The 22767-nt window shown below is 32.2% G+C and overlaps 1 protein-coding gene across 1 annotated transcript in view; it reads left to right on the forward strand.

The window, feature by feature from the left end:
* The window catches only part of mav (TGF-beta domain-containing family member maverick), a 32272-nt gene extending 11401 nt beyond the window's left edge, over positions 1 to 20871 (forward strand). The window contains exons 2-4 of the mRNA XM_011499642.1: positions 14494 to 14608; positions 19879 to 20189; positions 20315 to 20871. Of these exons, the coding sequence (XP_011497944.1) occupies positions 14494 to 14608; positions 19879 to 20189; positions 20315 to 20794 (906 nt within the window). The 3' untranslated portion in view covers positions 20795 to 20871. The remainder of the gene's footprint in view (positions 1 to 14493; positions 14609 to 19878; positions 20190 to 20314) is intronic.
* The last annotated feature ends 1896 nt before the right edge of the window (positions 20872 to 22767 follow it).

Below are 22767 nucleotides of genomic sequence, written 5' to 3' on the forward strand. Positions count from 1 at the left end.
AAAAAAACAATATTCCTTTTTATGATGATTTACAATCGGTACTTCGGTTGAACGATATAATCCTTGGGAGTTGGATCTCGTAGAGTATCACTGAGAAAAATAGAATTCCGAAAATGGAATTCTTAATTATGATAAAATTCGAGAAAATATAACTAAAAAAATTTAGAGAGAAAAAAAAGAGATTAACAAACATTTGTTTACTATTCACTACCGTAAATACTGCAATGTTTTATTCCCTATTGATAACACTCTAATAGCCATGATATATGAAATGTCTGTTGATGATTGTAAAAACGTCCCTTCGCTGCAAATTATGAAATCTTACCTCATTTAATGCACAAGAATTTTTCCAATTTATTATAATTAGAACATCGCTTGTTAGATTAAGTTACAAATGTAATACGAGAACAGGTATTGAAGTACCAATGCGGTGCTTTTTTTTATATTGCACAAGGCAATGCAATTTTACATTCACTTGTGAAAATTCCAACTTTTTGTTTGGAATTAAAGATTCTCGGATTTCCAAATTCATTTTATAATTCTAAATTCTTATATTTGATGCCCATATAAAAATATATATTACTTTCTGAATTATACTATAATATTATTTTTAACGTACTTTTAGAAGACTTTAGTTCCTTTCGTTATAATGCGAATACGATAAAGGTACATTGATACAATTTTTTTTCAGTTACCACTTCTCGAGAAAATGCGATTGTTATTTAAAAGTATATGTTAAATAATTATAGATTTCAGCAGAAGTATGAAATCTTACCGTTTTAATACGTTTGAACTGGGATCTTACAGTTCGAGAATATTTAGTTGCATTTATCTGATTATAACATAACGATTAAATATACTGAATATGAAAATTAGGTCGAAATCATGCTAAAAATAAAATAATTTAAATGTTTGTAAAAGCATGAGAGACTTAATAAATTCTATATTAATGGTTTGAGTGTAGTTTATAAAAAAATATTAATTACACAAAGCGTATAAGTAGTAACTTACAATTCAATTTTCATATATATTAAGTGTTACCTTTAGAGGCTTAATAAGCATAATACTTTAAATATTCAGAATATGTGTTCTAATTAAATTTTATTGCGACAATATCTTCAGAAAATAAAATTGAATATGAGCCAATTTCATTACGCAGTATAATTATAGAGGTACTTAATCGAATAATGTTCGATAAATGAGAAGATGAAATCTTGAGTACGTAAGGCAGGCGTGATAATAAGGTAGAAAAGAATGAACAAAAAACGGAAGAATTTTCAGTCAGAAGCACCGTCATTTGAAAATCCAATATGCGGAAGCAACGAATGCGATTAGGACTATTCTTGCGTTTCGTGACCTAGAGACTCAACTTCCGGGCGCAATGATCAGTGCTTTACAAACATTTTGTTACATTGTTTGCATCGCCGATACGCTATTCGTATTGATTTATGTGATTTTGAGAGGCGTGCCGAGAATAGGAGATCACTGCTGTTAACAGGAAATAGATGTACAGCTTAAAGGAAGCAAATGAGGAAGGATTTCTAGTAATATTGAGTAAAATTATATGCTTGAGCATCAACGCATTCATAAAACAATTTAAAAAATTATACAATCGAAGAACATTTAAGCCAGAGGTCATTCAAGCACAATGATTTAATGTTATAATATATTTTTGTGATCTAATCATAAAGATTAGAAATATGTCGAAAAAATTCATCTTTGTAATCTCTGCTGTTGTAGACTATAATATAATATTGGCTTGAAATGATATTATTGAGAAAAAATTGATATATTATTATTAATCGAATATCAAATCGAAAATCAAAAGTTTCAATGATCGCATTACTATTAATATTAATATTAATATTATTATTATTATTACATAAGTATATCAATTATGATTTATTTTAATTTTAAATTTCTTAAATACATTAAATTATTTTATTTATAAAATAATATGAAATTTTTACATGTTTCAAAACTATTTCATTCTATAATAATTTGATTAAATATAGCCAATGCCAGATGTAAAATTCCTTGATTTTATAATTATTATTCTATGCCGTAAAAGTGTTATTGACATTAATTTTATTAAAACCATAAACCCATGTTGACCTATCGCTACTCCATCATGAATTATTATTACCATCAGCAACTGATACGATATACTTTTTTTTTCATCTTTCAAATAAATACAATTTAAAATTTATGTCACGTAAGAATAAATTTCAATCTTATTCCCTTCTCTTATAAATATTATGGATTATAAAAAGAGATAATTTTTCACGAAAGTAATTTAGTTATGAAAGTTGCTTCTTTTTTCTTTTTTCTTCTTAATTAATGGATTTAAAAGGTTTACAATGAAAAATATGTAAATGATGATATAATATTTGATTAAACATTTTCATCCAATTAAAGTTCTTTTGGACTCTTTTGCTAATTTAGTAACTATTAAATTATGTTTTAATGATGTTTTAAAATGATTGATACTTTATTCGAATCAAATTACCTGTGACTAGAAAAACATCTCTTTTTCAGCTGTAGTTTATAATAAATTTGCTATAATATATAAACAAAAACAAAATATATATTTTTTATTAATGAGTATCATGGCGAATTGAGAAGATAAATTGATTTATTTCTCAAATAAGATAAATGTTTATTAACTGCGTATATGCATATATATATTCTCCAGAGGATATATATATTGTTCATTATACCCGTCTATATATCATATTTACTGATTTATAAATTCTGTTTAATAGTATAAATAATACATTTAATATAAATAGCAAATACAAATCGTGCTCAGCGCATAATAACCCTAAGAAACGTTAATCAAACATAATTAAATGGCTTATCCACAAGTATATACATATTTCCACTACAAATCGCCTATTTTATTAAATTAGCTGTGCATTTAAGAGGGTTAAAGAATAATGTGCATAATAAAAGGAAACATTCAAAAACTTGAACTCGTCTGAAAAGGTCCCAGTTCATCAATTTCAAAATTCAACATACGATATTATTCCCCAGAGTTTCCGAGAGAAAGTCGTCATTAAAATTCGGATAAGTATCTCGAGTTAATATCGTTTATGTATACTGTTAAAATACTCGAAGCTCATAAGATCTCATTAACTTGTTGAGGAAGAAGCAAATAAAAAGACAAAGATAAGGTGGAAGGTGGAGGGAAAAGGTAAATATGAGTGGTAGAGAACTCGGACTCTGGCTGAAAGGTTATTTCAGTCTCGCGTGCTCCAAACATGAAATTAATGAGATACAGAAAAGATTCTCCCTAGGCTTCTAGCTGTTATCTGGCAGCCGAATATGTTACACCACCAGCAAGGCCCCAAGACCATTTTCAGGACTTTAGGTGCGCGCCCGCGGATGTTCTAACGCGCGCCCACACATATATTATGTTGCTCTAATGGTCCGAGCCGATCGAGCGCGACGATTTCCACAGATGATGTTGCAGCGACGGCTTCATTAAGCCAGTCGAATGTCGACTTTTTGCCGGGAAAAAAAGAACCAAGTCCAATGCCATTATTAAAGCTTTATGGTGACGCTGATGTCTTAATAAACAGACGTATTCCAGTTACATTTTCTCTCAGTGTTATTACGAATTTAAAATATCGCTTATACGTTCGCTTCTCGACCCAACACTATTCTTTTAATATGCCCGAAATGAGCTTCCGACGGTTCCCCAATATATTAATAGTTTGAAACTAACACAAATATTTGTAATTCATACACGGTTGAGAGTATCAAGGATTAAAAGTAATGAAATTATTTACAAGTATATATATATATATATATTAGTCGTTTTTATTTGTATTATTGGCAACATAATTGACAAGTACAATTTGTAATTTTTGAACGGTGTTTATCGTAATAATTATAATTTTCGCAAACTATGGAAGATCTACGATACGTACGCATGCATTTCCTGGCTTCATTCATTTATTTTTTATTTCAATTTCTATTTTCAATCGATATCGCATTGATTCGGAATTGCATATAATAATAATGCAGACAATAATTATACGAATTACTTTAAGTATTTGAAGATATTCTGCATAATAACGATTAGAAATAGAATTTTCAAAAACATACATATTTAAATCAAAATATGTTAGACCAGTATTTGTAATAATCGTATTCTTAGAATTCAGAATCAGCATTCCTTCAACTATACTTAATGAGGAACTTTAATGCGGGTTTAATGTGGGTGTTAATAGATAAAAGAAAATCGTCTCAAATAATGAGAAACGAGCACTATCAAGAATTTTATATAGTGAAATAGTAACGTATAATACCGTACCTGTATCTGTTATCGAGTTGCTCGGTTACAACTTTAGGAGGATAATCTGTCTGTCCTACGTGGCATCAAAAAGTATACGTTGCACACGAATCCAAACTCTGAATGAATTCTTTAATTATGGGACGTGTGAACATATGCGCCAAATGAACGACACAAATAAAGTATGAAGTGTTCCCACTGATCTTTTTCACGAAAAAAGAAGCACATATTGTTTTATCATTACTCACGTAATGACATGGCGCATTTTAATTTAATGAAAAAGTATAGAAAATAGGAGAGAAAGCAATGGCATACGAACTACAATAACAATGTATAATGTGAAAGAAATACGAGTCTTTGTTAAGTGTGCCGACGACAGCAGCATATTCAGTATTGTATGACGTGATGCGACAAAAGCATGAGGATTTATTTGGGTCAAGCCTGTCGGGAAACTTGTTTTCTTTCTCACTCTCATACTAATCAATCGCCCATAGTTTAGACGTTCGTTACATACTTCGAGGCAAGACCTATATTTCAGACTTTTCACATATTGCTTTCATCGTGATTAATTTATATTTGAAAATAATTGAAATCTTGGCAGAAAAATAATTGCAAAAGGTCCCAAAATAATCAACGCTGTACATCCACGATGTATTTGCGCAACTTTGTTATAAATTATTTACATTATACGTAAATTACATGACTCTTGGAAGCACATATCTTCTGCTTATATGTCTTGTTACTCAAAGCTGTATTTCTGGAGATATGTAAAATCAAAGATATTTAAAAATTGAAAGAAGGATATCGTAGTTCATGAATATTTATAATAAAAATACAAAATTCAAGGCTTTAAATTATTCTTAAATACAATCGGTATAAATTTAATATTAAATTGCAAATATTAAGAAGTATAATGCAATATCTTTTAGATAGTATATGTTCATGTTCATTCGATTAAAGTTTATTTGCAATATTAAAATATCAGATACAATTTTTATAAGTTTATAAAGAAGAATCGTGTTACATAAAAAAACATTAATATTTGTGAATAAATTATACATTTATTGTTCAATACTTCATATGAACTTGTATTTTAAGTTTTAAGAATATCAAACGTTTTATGCCAAAATTAAGATAGAGAATAGTTATAAAAAATATTTATTTGAAATTACTTTTAAATGCCATTTTTATTAGTAGGACGAATTGGCAGAAAAAAAATGTTTAAGCAATTTATTTAAAAATATTTACGAATTTTTTTATATTATAAATTATATACCCTTTTTTTTTAGTGGATTATATAATTTCGGTGTGATTAAATTAAAAACAAAGTAGACTCATCAATAATTGATTTGTCCTTACGCATAAATTTATTTTCACTTCCCATTTATTAGATTACTAACTATGATGTAATAAAGAAGGCAAATTACTTTATAATTTATAAAATTAAAAGTTTAAGTACCCATCCTGAGTGTCTTTTAGAAACTGTTGCAATAATTTATTATAGAGTTCATCATAGCTATTATCAACTTCAAAGGAATTTCTTTCGCTAAGTTGACTTTCAATGATTGTGCAATAACCCTTTGATGTCGTCCGACACCAATTTTTATATTTCCGTTAATTCGATTAGAATCGAGTAAAGATTTTTTGTAATATAGGCCAAGGAAGGGCTCTCGACAATGATTGACTTAGATTTATCGACGTAGCGAGATTCCTTGCGCATTCCTGTCTTATCGACCACGCGATCCGTGTGAAGTGTGCTAGTCGAGTCGAACTTTTGCTATTTTCAGAACTCGTCAATTTAAGAAGAAAAAAATGTTCGTCTCGCCACAATTGGTAGCGGCTCGGTGATTCTTTTCCGCACTTGTACGATCTCAGCCTAGAGATAAGCTCCTGTTTTCGTACATGGGGCGCTATCGTAGAAATACTACAAGTCACATGTCTTGAATAAAATAATAAGCTATAGCCAAGTAAAAATGATTTTAAAATATCGCTGTATTACATTTCAAAATATTTTATGAATTTTTTTTTTATTTTTTTTTGCCGCTAATTATGCATTTGACATAGAAATATGATAGGAGAATAATTAATTTGATCATTAGAGCATGATATAAACTGATAGATAAATACAGTTCTTTCTTTTTTTTTTTTTTTTTTTTTTTTTTTTTTTTTTAATAATTAATAACTAAAATATAAACAAAATGTTATTCCTTGAATCAATTGTAAGAAAATTTTTACAAAAACATTTCCAAATTCTCGAATAAAATAATCTACAGTGCTAGTATTAAGTAACGTATCATCCAAGTACATCTTAAAATTCTCTCATTGTGATTGAAATTAAAACTGATATTAACTCAAATATTATAGCAAAGAATATTTTCTCTACGTGTACCTTTTGTATTTCTAAAAAATTCCTAATAAAAAAATTAATAAAGAATGTGGCTTACATTCTAATGATATAGTCCAAATAAAATGGCAATGAAATATTAATATAAATTACTATTAATATTAAAATCTATTGCCGGCAGAATTTGTAAATTACCGAATACACTGTTAACTAAATTATTATTATACATTAGCTTTTATAAAAATTTTCAATTAAATATTCTCTTCTTTTAACTTTACCATTCATTATATTATGTACGTTATAGACTTAATTAAACAATATCAACTATAAATAACAAATATAAACAATATTAACTATATTTCTTATATTTCAAGTATAATTTTGTACTACAACAAAAGCTGATACGTATATTAAATTGATAAATAGACACAGATTGTGTAAGTTAACGTAACTTCTGTTTCATAATTCATTGTGAATTTTATGAAGGACTGTATAGTATTTGTTGGTGGATGTAATTGATGCAATCTTATCAACTTAACAAATCAAGCTTGGCGGTGATTTCTTTTTTATGACTATGATATGTAAGAGATGAATCACACGCAATAAAAAGACTATAGGCAAAGCTTTTATAAAAACGTATAATAAAAATAAGGTTTGGAATAAAAACTAGGAACGAATAGACGGCCTAATTAACGTTATATATATAATTCTCTGAAAGTGTTAAAATCTTCTGTGCTCTTATATGTATTATTATAGATGATATTCATTCTTACTTTGATTCATGCATAACAATAGAGAATTATACAGGTGTAATTGTCATTTGTGATATACCAAGAAATTCGACAAAAATTATTTATACGAAACTGTGACGACAAAGTCGAATGAATTAAATGAAATCTTAGTCTTTCTATAAGAGTAATGCCAATATTTTTTAATATTATTAAACGAGTGTCTCGCATATATAAGTCCATGTTTTCGTATTATATTTGTTTTACCAATTTTTTTATGTCTAATTAATTATGTATAACTATTATGATTGTTGAAGTTATATAATACAAGCATATTATCCAGCATGCATTTAAAAGTAATTAAACTAAGTCATTCCATTGTGACTTTCCGTAATCAATTAAGGGAAATACTATTTAATGATAATCTTAATATATATTCGTTCCATTAATCGGTATATTATTATGTAATAATCCTTCGACTAAAAAAAAATTAATTCACGAAAAGAACACATTAAAAAGGAAATTAATATAAATAATTGTATTACAAGATATAAGTAACAATATATATTTCATGATGATATAGAAATATTTTTCAGCAAATAGTTTTAGTAAACATAAATTCCACATCATCATTAAAATATAATTTATAGTTAGTCGTCTTTTATAATCCATTTAGCCTATGTTATTCGCACTACTGTATACGGTACTGTATACTGTACATTTTATCTTGTCGGTATATTAAAAAAAAAAAAAAATTAATTATCAAATATTGATGTTTAGTTAATAGTTTCATAATCATGGCTCATTTGTATTGAAAATAAATTCCTAAAGATAAAGCAAATGAGTTAAAATATAGTTTAATAATAAAGGAATTCTTCGAATACAAAATGGAAACAACTATATTTTATTTTCACTGATGGCATTGAATAAAAGATCATTGGTATCCATTATTAACTAATGGTTAAATTTCATTGTAAAACATGTTGCATAAATAACTATCTTTCACGACTAATTTGATGAAAATTGATCTAAAATGTGTCCACTTCATCAAGTAAAGACGATCAAAGCAAATTTATTTATAATACATATAAACATATCTACAATGCAACACATCTTTTTACCATTAAAAACGCAATTTTTTAAATGTTGCTACTAAGGATCGATGGTGTGGCAATGATACAGAATGAAAAAAATATCGCGATTTAATCCGGAAGTGGCGGCCGGTGGTGATTCGACGCATTTCATGCGGAGGCGCGAAATACGCCTTCATGCGTCACGTGGACGTGGAATTCAGCTAGCACGAGTGCCTTGGTAATAATAATAACTGGTTGTTATAAAAGACGCTTAGCCACTTCGCCGAATTGATTAGACCACTTCTCTCAAGTTGTCTGCCGGTTAATGAGATTTCAAGCGGCTCGGCTGTTGAAGCTCACACTGCGAATGTAACCGAGAGGAAAAAGTCAAAAGTCATCGATATTCGCACGAATTGCATTGGTAAATCTTGCCCTCCTCTCCATCATATTTATATCATCGTTCATTTAAATCATTCGTGTAGCTTTTCAGCCAGAATTATCATAGTCGTCGTTTATTTAATTTCAATGATAACATTCTACGGTAACGGCCTTCAGAAACTTGCCCGTAATGTGTAATTGTAGCTTCGAATTGTATTCGTTTGAAACTAATAATTTCAACGCGCTGGGTACTCTCCTCCCACCCCATCCCCATATGAATTAGCTGAAAGGTGTGTAAATAATCATTAAAAATACATTAAAAATACTATGATGTACGTAATGTCACACTAATAAATAATAAATCTACTGATTGACAGAAACATGTCAATGGAAATTAACTCGAAATTAAATTTTTCGAATGAATTATATTTTATAATATTTTATCGACAACGAAGCTTAATAATTTATTAATGGTTGATTTGTAATGTAGAAAAATCTCAAAATATTATATTAGCTGCATTTTATTATCACTTACTTATATCACATGATACATACTTATTTAAGACTCATACTTTATGATATATTAAAAATTTATATAGTTTCCAGCTAGTATATGATCAGATATCATATCAATTTTCGAAGGATTTTGATTCACAGCGTTAAGTACTGCTTTGAAACCTGACAAGATCGTCTTTATCACAATTTGGCTATAATTTATGCAATCTTCGTATATTAAATATTTATTCCAATAATATTAAAAGTTTTTTTATGAAACTTAAATATGATCATTTATAGTCCATAAATAGGGTTTAGATAAATATTTAAAGACCATTATATTTTAATGTGTTTCAAGTTTCGCTATGACAGAACCGATGCAATATTATGGAATAAACAATCGATGCACAGCTCCATAAATTTAGTATTAAATAAAGTTAAATTACTTAAATTAAATTTAAATGCAAACGCCTCTGAATGGAAAATAATATAAATTTTATTTGCATTTTTACATCGTTTTATCATCGTCGTACTATCAGCAACCTGGAAATTTTCTATCAAGTTTTTCTCTTCAAATTCTTATTGATTATTCGTCATTATAATATAATAGTTTCATTATTCAATGTAAACATTTCATAATTAACTAGATTTAATTAATTAATTATATTAAACTTTTTTTAATATCTATTTAATATAATTATTATGTGCCTAATACGAGAATTATGGATATTTCACTAAACATTTGGTAGTTATTTTACATGCTAAATTCAATTACGTGCGTGAAGCTCGTGCACTTAATTTTATATTCAATAAAATTATACATTCTCTTTAATAGAAATTATAATTGAGAATTCAAATATCATACTTTTCCTAACCTCTGAATCGGCAAATTCAATAAAAATTATCCGTTGCGATTGGCGACGAGAAAGCGTGTAACCATATTTTAATATCCATCATTCGTTAAACATTTATTTGAATTTCTTAATCGTAATCGAAAGTTGTTATAATAATAGTCTTCTCTCATATAATACGACAACAATATATTCTAAATAATCTTGCATTAGTCATTTTAATCCTTAAGCACGATGTGCTTAAGGTTCATTTTCGGCGACTTATTAAATAAATTATACCAGTAAGAAGGCTCATAATAAATTATTTGAGAGAAAATTTAAGCGCCGCATAAGCAAACTATAACTAATCACCAAGCACACTTTCAATTCTCTCGCTGTGTTAGGAAAATTAGATTCTAACGTGATGAATCGGTCTCCATGTAAACAAAATTAAAAGTAAAAGCAAAGTAGCTGGTGATGAGTTTCTTTTTGAAAGAGAACTTGCAGAAAGTAGGCATATTGATTAAGTCTCAATGAGCAAGCGTACACATGCACACACTTAGACTGTAGAAGAATCAATCACGGGAACAAGAGCGACAACTTGGTAAGCTCGACCCGAATAACTATGCAACTAAACTGTGTCGTAAAGCTCCCTCCACACACACACGCCCCTCCTCCCCCGCCATCGGGCTATTTCAATCTTTCGCTCGTGTAAATACACACTCGCTTATTATGATACCGCGTACATAAGTCTAGCGCAAGCGCTACACAAAAGCGGCCGAGATGGAACAACAATGTACTCCCCCTCGCTTCCACACCTGCCAATAATGACCAGAGGCGGCGGTCTTTCTCGATGATACGCATTTCTCTCGCGTGCGCAAACACACGGTGCATTAACAGACGGCAATGGCCCGAGTAAACGGCCGGCGGTTGGCTTTGTGCGCTTTCGAAAGAATGCGCGATAAGCCTTGGCCACTGCCACTACTGCCGGCGAACGACGTCCTTTTCTTCCCGAGAAGCTGTGACTGTGTGGAAATGTATTGCAATTCGCCTCTAAGTTTGCGCGCGCCATAGTGAAAAGAACGTTAAGAAAAGTGGCCGGGACTATTATTTTACATGTATATTGTACTTACATGCCTGCTTTGCATTCGACAGAGCCTTTTGAAATATTAATGACTGGTCATTGAAAAGATCTGTATTTTCGCTTGTTTCTTGGAGTAGGCCGAGTCAAGGTGGAATTTAAGAAAATTTTTAGGGCTTATGTACTTTTGTACGCAGCTGAAAATGTATCTTTTTCTTATTCATAGTTACAATCGTTATTAAGCCGAGCGCTGACATAATTCAAATATTTTTGTCATTTGCATTTTCCCTCTTATCACTTGGTAAGCTTTTGAAGCAGTTCTACACGTAATTTTCATACTTTGTAAGCTCTCTGTTTATCAATTGTTTGAACTATGCGCTCGATAGAATTGTTAGTTGCACGATCTCGATAAATCAATAGCACAATACAATAATAATCGCTCTCGTTCCAACTACTCTTTTATTCCTATGATATGCCTACAGAATCTCTTTTTCTACAATCGAAATAATAAAATTAATACCCAGATTAATTATTAAAATACGTCAATTCCTCATTCAAATCCTAATTATAATTGATTGGACGTATAAAATCTAGAGACGCTGGAAGATATGGAAAGTGGAGGCTGATTAGTAAAGCGAGTGAACAGATGGATATGAGGTTTAAGTCACATATCAGGAAGTCAGTACTCTGTGATTCAAGGAACGATCAAACTTAAGCCTTTGAAATTGATGCGCATCTCACCCCCCCCCCTCCCTCCCCACCCCCGGCCATATTTCAGACTCTTAAAGTACAATATACAGTTGTCCTTATTCAGAGAGATTGTCGTCGGTACTACATGTCTTTCTACACACGCCACTTTCATGCTTCGTATTATATCAATCCTTTTTTTTCTTTGCTTAAGAGTCGTTCATCTGTAATCACTCTCCTTGTATCTGCATTTCATCGTTCACTTCTTGTTCTCGTTCCCTCATCAAAATTTGTCTCAACGCTACATATTCGCAATATATCTTCGGTTAGCACTAATCCTCTCTCTCACTATCTCTCTCTCTCTCTCTCTCTCTCTCTCACTCGCTCCCTCTTTTATTCTCAATCTATAATTTTATCACCGTCTTCCCCTTAATTTACGATGTTTCCCATCTTTATTATGCGCTACAAACAACAACTAACTGTAAACATCGTTGGAAAGTATAATGATAATTGAAGTGTGATTATAATCACGTGTGAATATTTTCAAATTGGTGAACACTTTTATTGCCTCGGTAGGAAATTGTGCAACCAAAAGCCACAATTCAACTTTTCACATTGATAAAATCTGTAAAAATTCCCTAAGCAAATGAAGTCTTGTTAAGCTTATCAAAAATAACTTATTTCTTTTACTAATCTAATTACGAATTATACATTCTTTTTATATTTTCATTTTCATTCTAATCTGAATTGATATGGACTAATAGGATTTTTGTACGACTTTAATTTAAATGGAGTAATTTTAATTAAGAGCTGAAACTTACATTTCAATTTCATATCTATCTGTAGTATCGCATTTCTAATAAGTCCTTGGACATAATCTTATATTTATGATTCCAATGATATTTTATATTAATTATAGCAATGTTAAACAATTCTTAAGAATTGAATTAATCATCGATAAACTTGCATAATACTTTGTTAGAAAACGAAACTGATAATACATTTATCTTCCAACCAAAAAACATTCTATTCATTGATATGTTAAACAGAAATAATAAACATAATTAAAGAGTAAATTATAATAATTTATACATACGCTCTTACAATTAAATGCCGTCGATTGAATTTCGGAATTAATGTTCTATATCTCGTTGCTCATTATTCACAGAACACACGTAATTTTAGACCTTGTATACATTAATCAATAACATCATTGGACAAAACATTACAAAAAAATATCGTTTTTATCAATCAAATAGTGACAATTATTATTAATGACTCTAATTGTAACTAATAGACACATATTAATAATAATTACAATTGTGTTTTTCGAAATAGATGAAGCATGAGAAGGTTAAATATTGAAATACCATCATAAGTTTTGTAAATTATCCAAATACGTACTTGCGTCGCGTGGACAAAGCATCAAGTTTACGTTATATATCATTATGTAAAATTATAGGTGAAAACCTTCATGTCAACGAAAATATTCTCGGAGATCATTATCTCGCGCACGCAGGAGAATTTTTCATTTTAATTCGTAAATACGATTACAAAATCTAGCTGCCGTACACATGTCGGAATGATGCAAAGCACTAATGCTTTTACGTCGCCTTGCTGAATAGAGACGCGATCCTTGCATCTTTACGACGAAAAAGAAGCGTAAACGAAACCTCCCCTCCCCGCGACCCTCAAACCTCGTCGGCGACATACACCTTGCTTTTACATAATCATCCTGGCAGGAGATTCCTCGAATCCCTACACTCCAGCTGTTTTGTTCGACAACATCCCCAACCATTTTTGTCCCTCGTTTCATGTCGACTAGTGCATTGTTTTGGTCCTGGTGCATTGCGATATTAGTCGGAGGAACGCCTGCGCGCGTTACAACGACAGGCTTTCGTTTCAAGTAGAAGCCACTGCGACTATTTCTATGCGCGCGTCCTCCTCCCCTCAAGTTTTGAGAAAAACCTTTTAGTTGAAATGACTATGTACACTTAGAAAGTATTTAGTCCATGTCTGAAGTGCGCGTCGTGGGAGCATTATGATTTCTCTCAGATATTTCAGAGTGACTGCACGTTCAAGATAAAATCACTTATTGTTTTTTAATAATGAGCTTTATGCGTGTAATGAAGACGCCGTTAAAATGATGCCCGAATTTTTCACTATAAAAATAATAAATGATGCGTGCACGGTAATTTAAAAATCTGAAATACCGTTGAAATTTATTGATTGGTGAAAGTTGATTATTAAAAGTCGAATTAAGTTATTATTTTATTTATTAAGTATCATGAAAAGAAGTTAAGAAGCATAACTTGTATTACTTTTATCATTTCTAGGTATAATTAGCTACATTTGTGAAATAATTTAATTTTCATCGGCACTCTTAAACTGGATTGAAAAATTAATGAAAAAATTAAAGTCTGATGGAAGAGGTTAACAAGCTAATAAAATAAAGGTGAAAAAGCGATAACAAAAAAATAAATAAAACGATCCCGATTTTATAGCTTTGAACAAAAACTGAGCGCATTTAAAGTAAAAGGCTCTAATAGGCGCAATTCTGCGCTTTTTCTATTATAGGCGAACGTCAGTCAAATAGAGTACGAGAGAGCACACAAGGAGTACTTGACGAGGTTACGTCGCTCGACCGAAGGAGACACACGGCAAAGGAGACTTTTTACAATGTATGGAACAGGTGAGTGAATTCCTCGTTTAATTACATTTAAAGTATTCACATAATCCTCATTTACTGTCTCACGCGCGTTCACTCTTCTTTTCTCTCTTCCCTCCATTCTTTATCGTAGACACGTGCTATGCAGAAAATTTAAAAAGAAAAAAAAAGTATTGTAGATGAAAAGAAAATTAAGTAAAATTCATCGTTCGATATATGAAATTACATAAGTTTTAAGTGGACTGATAATTAAATAATTATAATATTATAGAATAATTCAATAAAGTAGATCGTTATATTCATCGCGCATAAGAATAAAATTATAAATTATTTTTCACGATATTTTAAATAAATGTAAGTACGTACAAAGTGAAAAATTAAAAAAAAACATAAAATATTATTGTAATTACATGTACTGTATACTGATAACTTGAAAATGTAGTACATAAAAGTTAAATTTACAAATCTGTTTTGTCAAAATATACACGTCGACCTACAATCAAGTTTATATCAAATCGATTTTTTAATGTAGGATATAAAAATATAGTACAGCGTGTAATCTTAATGGAAATTCAATCTCAGTATTAATATATTATAGTTCAAACCCTTCTAATAAAAGATACCGTTTGATGCTGGTATCTAATGAAAATTTTGATCATTTTATAGTGAATAATATTTTATTATATTTTTAACAACCTTCGTTCAAATTCAATTAGGTTATTCGAATAACGCAGTTCATTTTTAACACTAATTATTATAATAAAAATTATGAATATTTCTCGATTTTGAACCATTTGGAAACTCTCCCTATTAAAAAAAAAAAGAATAGCTTAAAAGTTAATGCCATTTGTAAAATTATAATAAGATCGTAATCAATAATTATGTTGAAATTTACACGAAAATTGATTTAAAATATGATATTTTATTCCTACTGCATTTATTTATTTATTTATTCATACTGCATCTGTTGTTCAAATCTTATATCTAAAAAACGTTTATATTGTATATTATAAATTATTACATATTTTAAAAACAAATTCAAATTCATAATTACTACTATAAAATTACCTGCGTGTGTTATAAAATATTACTATAAATGTTTGAAGAAGAATAACACAAATATACAAATGTTCTCATTGATTATTAGATTTTATACACGCACATATGTTAAAAAAAATAGTATTTTATATTTGATATAATTGACTTACTTTTTTTGTAAAATAAAAAAAAACAAGAATAATTAATTTTTGCAAATATTGTCAAGATAATGTAAGCTTATTCTGGGCTTATGAAACTACATATGGTATTTGCATTTATAAAAATTATGAAAATTGAAAATAAAAGTAACTATAACTTGTCCTAAATGAATTTTTATGGGCTTATAAAATAAGATCGCTGCCAATCATCTAGAATCAATAAATTGTCGATATAAAACCATAATTTTCTTTATTAATTACTTTTATTCTTGCACTTTTATTGTGTATATAAAAACATGTTAAACCGTTCTACAATAATTCCGAGAAGCTTTGAAGTATGAATCATGTTTCTTTAATTATTAACAGATCTTCATATTTTGTCTAAGAGTCGGGCCAGTATTTTCGAGAGGTGACGTCATCAAATAGAGCTTCAGATATCGAGACATACCCATTCCTATCGACGTCGACACCGCGATAATGCTCAAGCCAATCATTAATAGTTTCCGTTAAGGCACCAAGCCCACGACGATTTAAGCATGCGCTCTAATCTTAAAGCGACACGCGATTTTCTTATAGTCGTACACATAAGTTGCACCGAAAAGAGTGACGGAGAAAGTTACTCCACCAATGAGTTGAGCAACGTCAAAACCCTTTTAAAATACTTCGTTCCAATAAGCATTCCTCTTTTTTATTTCTTAGCGCACCCTAAATCATCCGCATGACACTTTAAGGGATTTCTTTACGAACAATCGTATACGTTGGAATGTCTTTATTGTTTATTTCTTTGCAATAAAAATATAATGATTATTAGCCCTTTATCTTATTCTATTGTAAATTGGACAAACCGTAAAATTTTTCTTCATAAATTAGCGTGTAAATATGAGTACAGATGTCAGATCATATGAGGTATTTAGAAACTTATATTTTTCTCGACTACAGTTCCAGTTTTAAAGGACAAAGTCGATTAATTCACTATTAAGTAATATTTATTAAATCTACCATGGTTACGAATTAAGTGGAAAAATTATAAATATTTCTATGGTAAATAGAGCAATTAAAAAATAAAATAAAATACCAATAATACTTCTTCAGTTACCTAAACGTTACCTAAATACAGAAGTAAAAAAGTATAGTGGCTAATTTATTATATTTATTTTTTTTTTATATTTAATGAATCTTATAGAAAATCGGGTAACGAGTTGTCAAAACGTTGGTAAGGAAAGTAAGAAAAAAAATTCTTCTAAATATAATGGTTTCGGATTTAGAATTGAAATATATGAAATAAATTGTATCGAAAAAAACTTTAATTTAAAGATTGAACATAACGATGAATAACTTTCATTTGTCTATGAAATTGATGTTCTAGTAAAAAAAAGAGAGAAAAAAAAAACAAACAAAAAATAATTAAAAATTTTCATCATTACCGATCTCACGAAGCTAATCAATTATTGCGTAAGCTAATTAAATAAACGAACAATATTAAATCTTGCAATTATCCAATTATAATTGGCGCTTATCGTGGCTCTAACATTTAAATAATAATGAAAATTTATTATAAGAATTTCCAATTACGTTGACATTTGTTAACACTTTGTTAGTTGTACGAAACAAGTCCTTACAATGGCTTTATATTCTTTCAAATAAAGCTGATCCCAACCCAATTTTCGAAAGTATCGACGCAATACCCAATCAAAAATTAAAATAAAAAATTTGTATTAATTATTAAGCACGGGAAAAATATTACAGTAAAGTCATGCTAACTGCCAATAAAAATTACTTAAGAAAGTAGAGTAAATCGACGAACGAGAGGGTAGTGAATGGCTTGAAACATGTCATCTAATAGAGTTTATCCGGCTCTGAAGCATATACACGGACTGGCGCTTCGTCCCACGCACTTTCCGCGAGTTCTGGAAATAGTCAATTGTCGGAGAAAATTACCAGGAGAAAGTGCCGACAGCAGCGGACTATTACAACTCGTCATTTCCTCTCGTAGAGATCTTCCCCGCTCGTCTCGTGAAGAAATCACGCTTAAAAATCACGCGGCAGGTATACGTTGATTCATCCACTTTTATTTGGAGGAGCCGGCGTTATAAACCAAAGTGCCTCTCTCTCTCTCTCTCTCTCTCTCTCTCACGTATGCGCCAGGACGGTGACATAGTTGGCATTCCCTGTCGGTGCTTTCCGTCAACAGTTTTATTTCGGCCCGATGACTATTATTGGCCTACGGATGCGAGAGCCTACAGACAGCCATAAACGCACTGCCGTCTCTACTCTCACGCACTTAGCTTCTCTCGAGGATACGCCTCGAGCAGCTCCTTTTCCTCCTCCTCTTCCTCCTCCTTCTCATCCTCCTTTTCCTCCACTCATTAATGGAGCGCGTAGAAATTTCCCTCGTGTAAACAGATATTTCGCGCTCAAGGTAGAATGTTTACGCCAACCCTTTCATCGAGGCAACTAAATGGAAGCACATCGATTCGTTTGTAGGTCAGAGCTTCCCTTTGATTCTTCAATCGTCGAACGCGTATTTCTGGCATTTTTAAATGTGGTCGTATGATTGCACGTGACAGCCACGTGACGTACACATGACGTACACCCGAGCCATTCCCTCAAGTACTCAGAGAATTGGCGTACAAATATGGTCTCTATGGACACGCCCCGTGCATCGTAATTCCAATTCGAAACCAAATTCGCGTTCGCTTCACCTAATAATGCGTTAGTCACGAACAATTATACGCTAAATAACCTTATATCATTGGCTTCGGATTATTCTTTGGTCCAATTCGAGCAGACGCGCATGCCGAGCGTCGATCGAACAATTACTGCGCTTCTTTCGAGCATAGCGCTCGCCACTTTCAACCCGCCAACTTCTAGGAATTTTCTTCCTTACGTCCTACAGTTTAGAATCGCAGCGCATAATGCCAATAGTACGCCAATCAAGATTGTCAATATACCAGAAAAATATGTCAAAACAAAAGTTAGCAGGCGGTAAGTAGTGCGCGAACGTGTGTATCCGTAACAGTTGGGTCTGCATATCGCGACATTCGTTACGCCGTGCCGCGCGCGTACTTTAACTACTTTTTCGAGAATCCGCAACGGATGAGCGTTTTTTCTTTTGACATTATCCGACAGCGGCGGCCGGCCCTCGAGCTAAACAAGGGAGGGCGGATGAGCCGTTTTTGTGCGAAAGCCTGTAAATCTATTATTATGTGAAGGCACGCGCGACCATTTCACCATTCAGATAAGAAGTTTCGAAAGACAATGATGTACAAATGTTTGGCCAAGCGAGTTTCTTACCACGATTCACCGGTGCAAATCCTCGGTCTTGGATTGCTCGTTTAATGACTTACGGATATTTAGACCTTTTCCTCTCTATTTCCAGAACTACTAACTAATGGATTCGTATCTAGACATTATTTTTTTAGATAATTTTGTAAAATTAAAGATGCGTAAATAACAGGCGAGACATTCTTTCTTCATGTTTTTATAGACTCCTTGCGTAATCGAGCATACAAAGTTAACCAATATTTCGCATATACATATATATATATATATATATATATATATATATATATATATATATATATATATATATATACATACATAAAACATAACGTATTGAAAAGCAAAATAAAACTTAATAAAATTATAATCATTCGTAATAATAATGCGCGCAGTTTTGCACTATCGCATAAAAGATCGAAGCCTTATCTTTTCTTAAAGACTTCGATCTCCAATAGATAGGATTAATATACGGGACAATATAAATTCCGATAGTTTTAGAGCCATCGGCATAAAATGTATTCTTTTCATTTTGTACTTTCAAAGAAAATGCATAAAATTGCTTATCGATGAAAGCTTTACCTGAGAAACCATTTACTTTTATTCGCTGCTATTAATAAGCATCTAGGATTATCGTTAATGTCTCTAAATCGAACTAGACTGCTCTACGATGTAATACACACGTAAGCAGCTCGAAGAGCTATGGTATGAGAGTCATAAAAAACTTCAAAGCCACTCCAGCGAAAAGTAAAAAATTCCGTTTTTCATAACAATGAAGAAGTAGAAAGTAACAAAAGGAACACAATTATCTGCCGACAGATAAGCGGACGCGCGAGGGTATCGCGCTCAGCTTTCCGCTAACCGTCGACGAATCCGAGAACGTCCTGGTGGAGTCAGCCTCGCTGAGGCTACTACTCGATCACAACGAGGAGCCCAGATCGGGAAGCGTGCAGGTTCGGCTCTACCGAAGACGAGCAGCCGGAACTCGGCGATGGCTCGTCGATCATCGCACAATCGAGGAGCCCGAGTTTCTTCGACGACGTTGGCTAGAATTCGACCTCACAGACGTGGTCACCGCTACTCTCGACTCCAATGCACCTCTGTACCTGACCCTCCAAGTAGTGCACGAGGTATTTAACTTACGACTTAAATAATTAATTAACATACCACAAACGCAATAATAACTAAACGATAATGCATCGACCGAAGGTTAGAGAAATAAAATTAACGTGACCGATGACTGTTCTATTGGCAGGACGCGAGTCACCTGCGTGGCTTCATCGTCGCCTCCGCGGCTCTCAACGTCCATGCCCTCTACCCGGAGAGCTGGGCGCCACGGCGCCGACGTTCGATCGGCTCCTTGGCACGAGAGCAGCTGATGTCGCTCCACCGAGGCCGTCGCACCGAGTGTCACGGAGACGCGAAACGCTGCTGCCGTCACCGTATGGCCGTCACCTTCAAGGATCTCGAGGGCTTCGACTTCATTATCCAGCCCAAGACCTTCGACGCGGGCTACTGCAAGGGTCGCTGCCCGCCCCGCTACAATCCGGCCCACCATCACGCCCTCCTTCAGAGCCTCATCTGGAAAGAGGATAGGAAGAAGGCGCCGAGACCCTGCTGCGCCCCGAGCAAACTCGCCGAGCTCGAGATACTCTACTTCGACGAGAACGACGCTACCAAGCTCAAGGTCTCCAACTGGAAGGACATGCGCGTACTCGAGTGTGCCTGCTCCTGAGCCCCCAAGGCCAAAGCGCTAAGCAGTATTCCTTGGGGATCGGCTCGTCGTTCGTTATGGTTTCGAGCGGTTACACAACCATCTCTTTCTCTCTTTCTCTCTCTCTCTCTCTCTGCCCATTGTCCTAGTTTTATTCGTGTTCCTTTGTTTCCTTATCCTTTTCTGTTACTTTTCATTTTTCGTAAGAATATACAACGAATTAAGCGCATGCCAAATATACGTATTTGCGGTATTTGTCTTTGAACGCGCTGCTGCTGATCAGTGCGAAACAACGCTACATAAGTTTTCTATTTGAATGTTTAATCTTAGTTTGCTCGCTAGCCGAATCGTTAGCTATTAATAACTAATGACTAATAAAGATAACTAAAGTAAATATATGGAAAACCGTCGATACCATTTGTAAAAGCTATTATACTCATAATAATTGGTGGCTTATTAATCGAACGGCTGCATCTGTATCCAAATTGACTGATGAACGTGTGGGATGGGAACATGAATGTTATCCGTCTCGATGTAGACAACTGCGACAGGTTTCGTCCGCACGAAACGGTTATTTACAAGTCCATTCGTCCGTCCTGAAACTACTGCAATCCATTCGAAATGCTGTCGCGTGTGCAGACAAGGACTTCTCATTCTGCCACGAAGCGAATGCACAATTTTGCCTCCATCAAATTACGCGTCTTTTTCATAGGGATAAGGCGCTCGTTCCACGCTTCAAAACTGTCAAAATTAATCTGTTTACACGACACTAAAAGCAAAAGTTCTTCAAACAGAGATAGATAGGGGAAGGAAAAAGAAACTTTTTCACAGAATCTCTATATTAAGCGAGAAGATGAAGACAGGAAACGATTGTACAGAGACAAGGAAGAAAAGAAAGAAAAGAAAGGAAAGGAAAAGAAATAAGGGATGAATGAAGAAAGGAGCTACGAGAAGATAAATATCGCGCGAATGTAATAAGCAATGCTCGCTGCAAAAACTTTTGTGTAAGATATATCGATCGATCTAAGCTCTCTCTTATGTGCCGATCGTCCGCCGGCATTTCTCAACTGTGATATTAATATATTTTTTTGCGCTATGATTTAACGGAGTATGGTAAACAGAAGTATACATGAAATCTAAGAATACTGTGTATGTAACGATTGTAAACAAATTGAATTGTATTATATTCCTTTGGTATTCTTATTGTATATATTATAAGTTATGCTTAGTAGCGGATCTTCATATTTTCATGACGAATGTGGCTCCTATCCCGTGCATCATTTCTCGGCACGGCGAATCGCTTATCATATTTACCTTTTCATTAATATTAGCAATGGATGCTGAAATTTACATAAATACTTTCGACGATTTTAAATTTCAACGATTTCTTATTCTAATTTGTACATTTCTCCATAAATACTTGACTTCTCGATTAAGAATTTTTTTATACCGTGCTATTTCTTAATCTATTGTAATTGTAGATGAAAATACTTATATATGTATTATTTAGTAATTTATTGAAATCATAGGTTGAATTGTATAATATTTGCATGATAATTACGTCTGTTAAAGTTCAGAGTCCTCAGAAAACAATTTTAACGGGCAATAAAAATGAATGAGAATTTATTAACAAAATTCATTTTATATATTATAAAATTATCTATTAGCCCACTCATTTATGTATTAATTATGGTCTTGACTTCTCTGTAACGACCTAAAATATTCAATTGCAAATGACTAAACGTAAAAAGTAAGTAAAATATTAATCTGTAACCAAGAAACATAGTTGATATAAAATCCTACTGGGAATGCGATTAAATGATTCTGTGCAAAGGGATTCTAAAATAAAAGCGAAATTTTTTTAGTTTTCTTTACAATTGGCGTAGATATGTTAAACTTGTAATAAAAAAATTTTCTAATTTGTAATAAATGGAAAGTCTCTTATTTAGAAAATTTTATAACTTTCTAAAAATTTCATAATAGAGTTACTGTTT

This window comes from Ceratosolen solmsi, unplaced genomic scaffold (assembly GCF_000503995.2).
Source record: "Ceratosolen solmsi marchali unplaced genomic scaffold, CerSol_1.0 scaffold35, whole genome shotgun sequence".
In the NCBI taxonomy this organism is placed as follows: domain Eukaryota; kingdom Metazoa; phylum Arthropoda; class Insecta; order Hymenoptera; family Agaonidae; genus Ceratosolen; species Ceratosolen solmsi.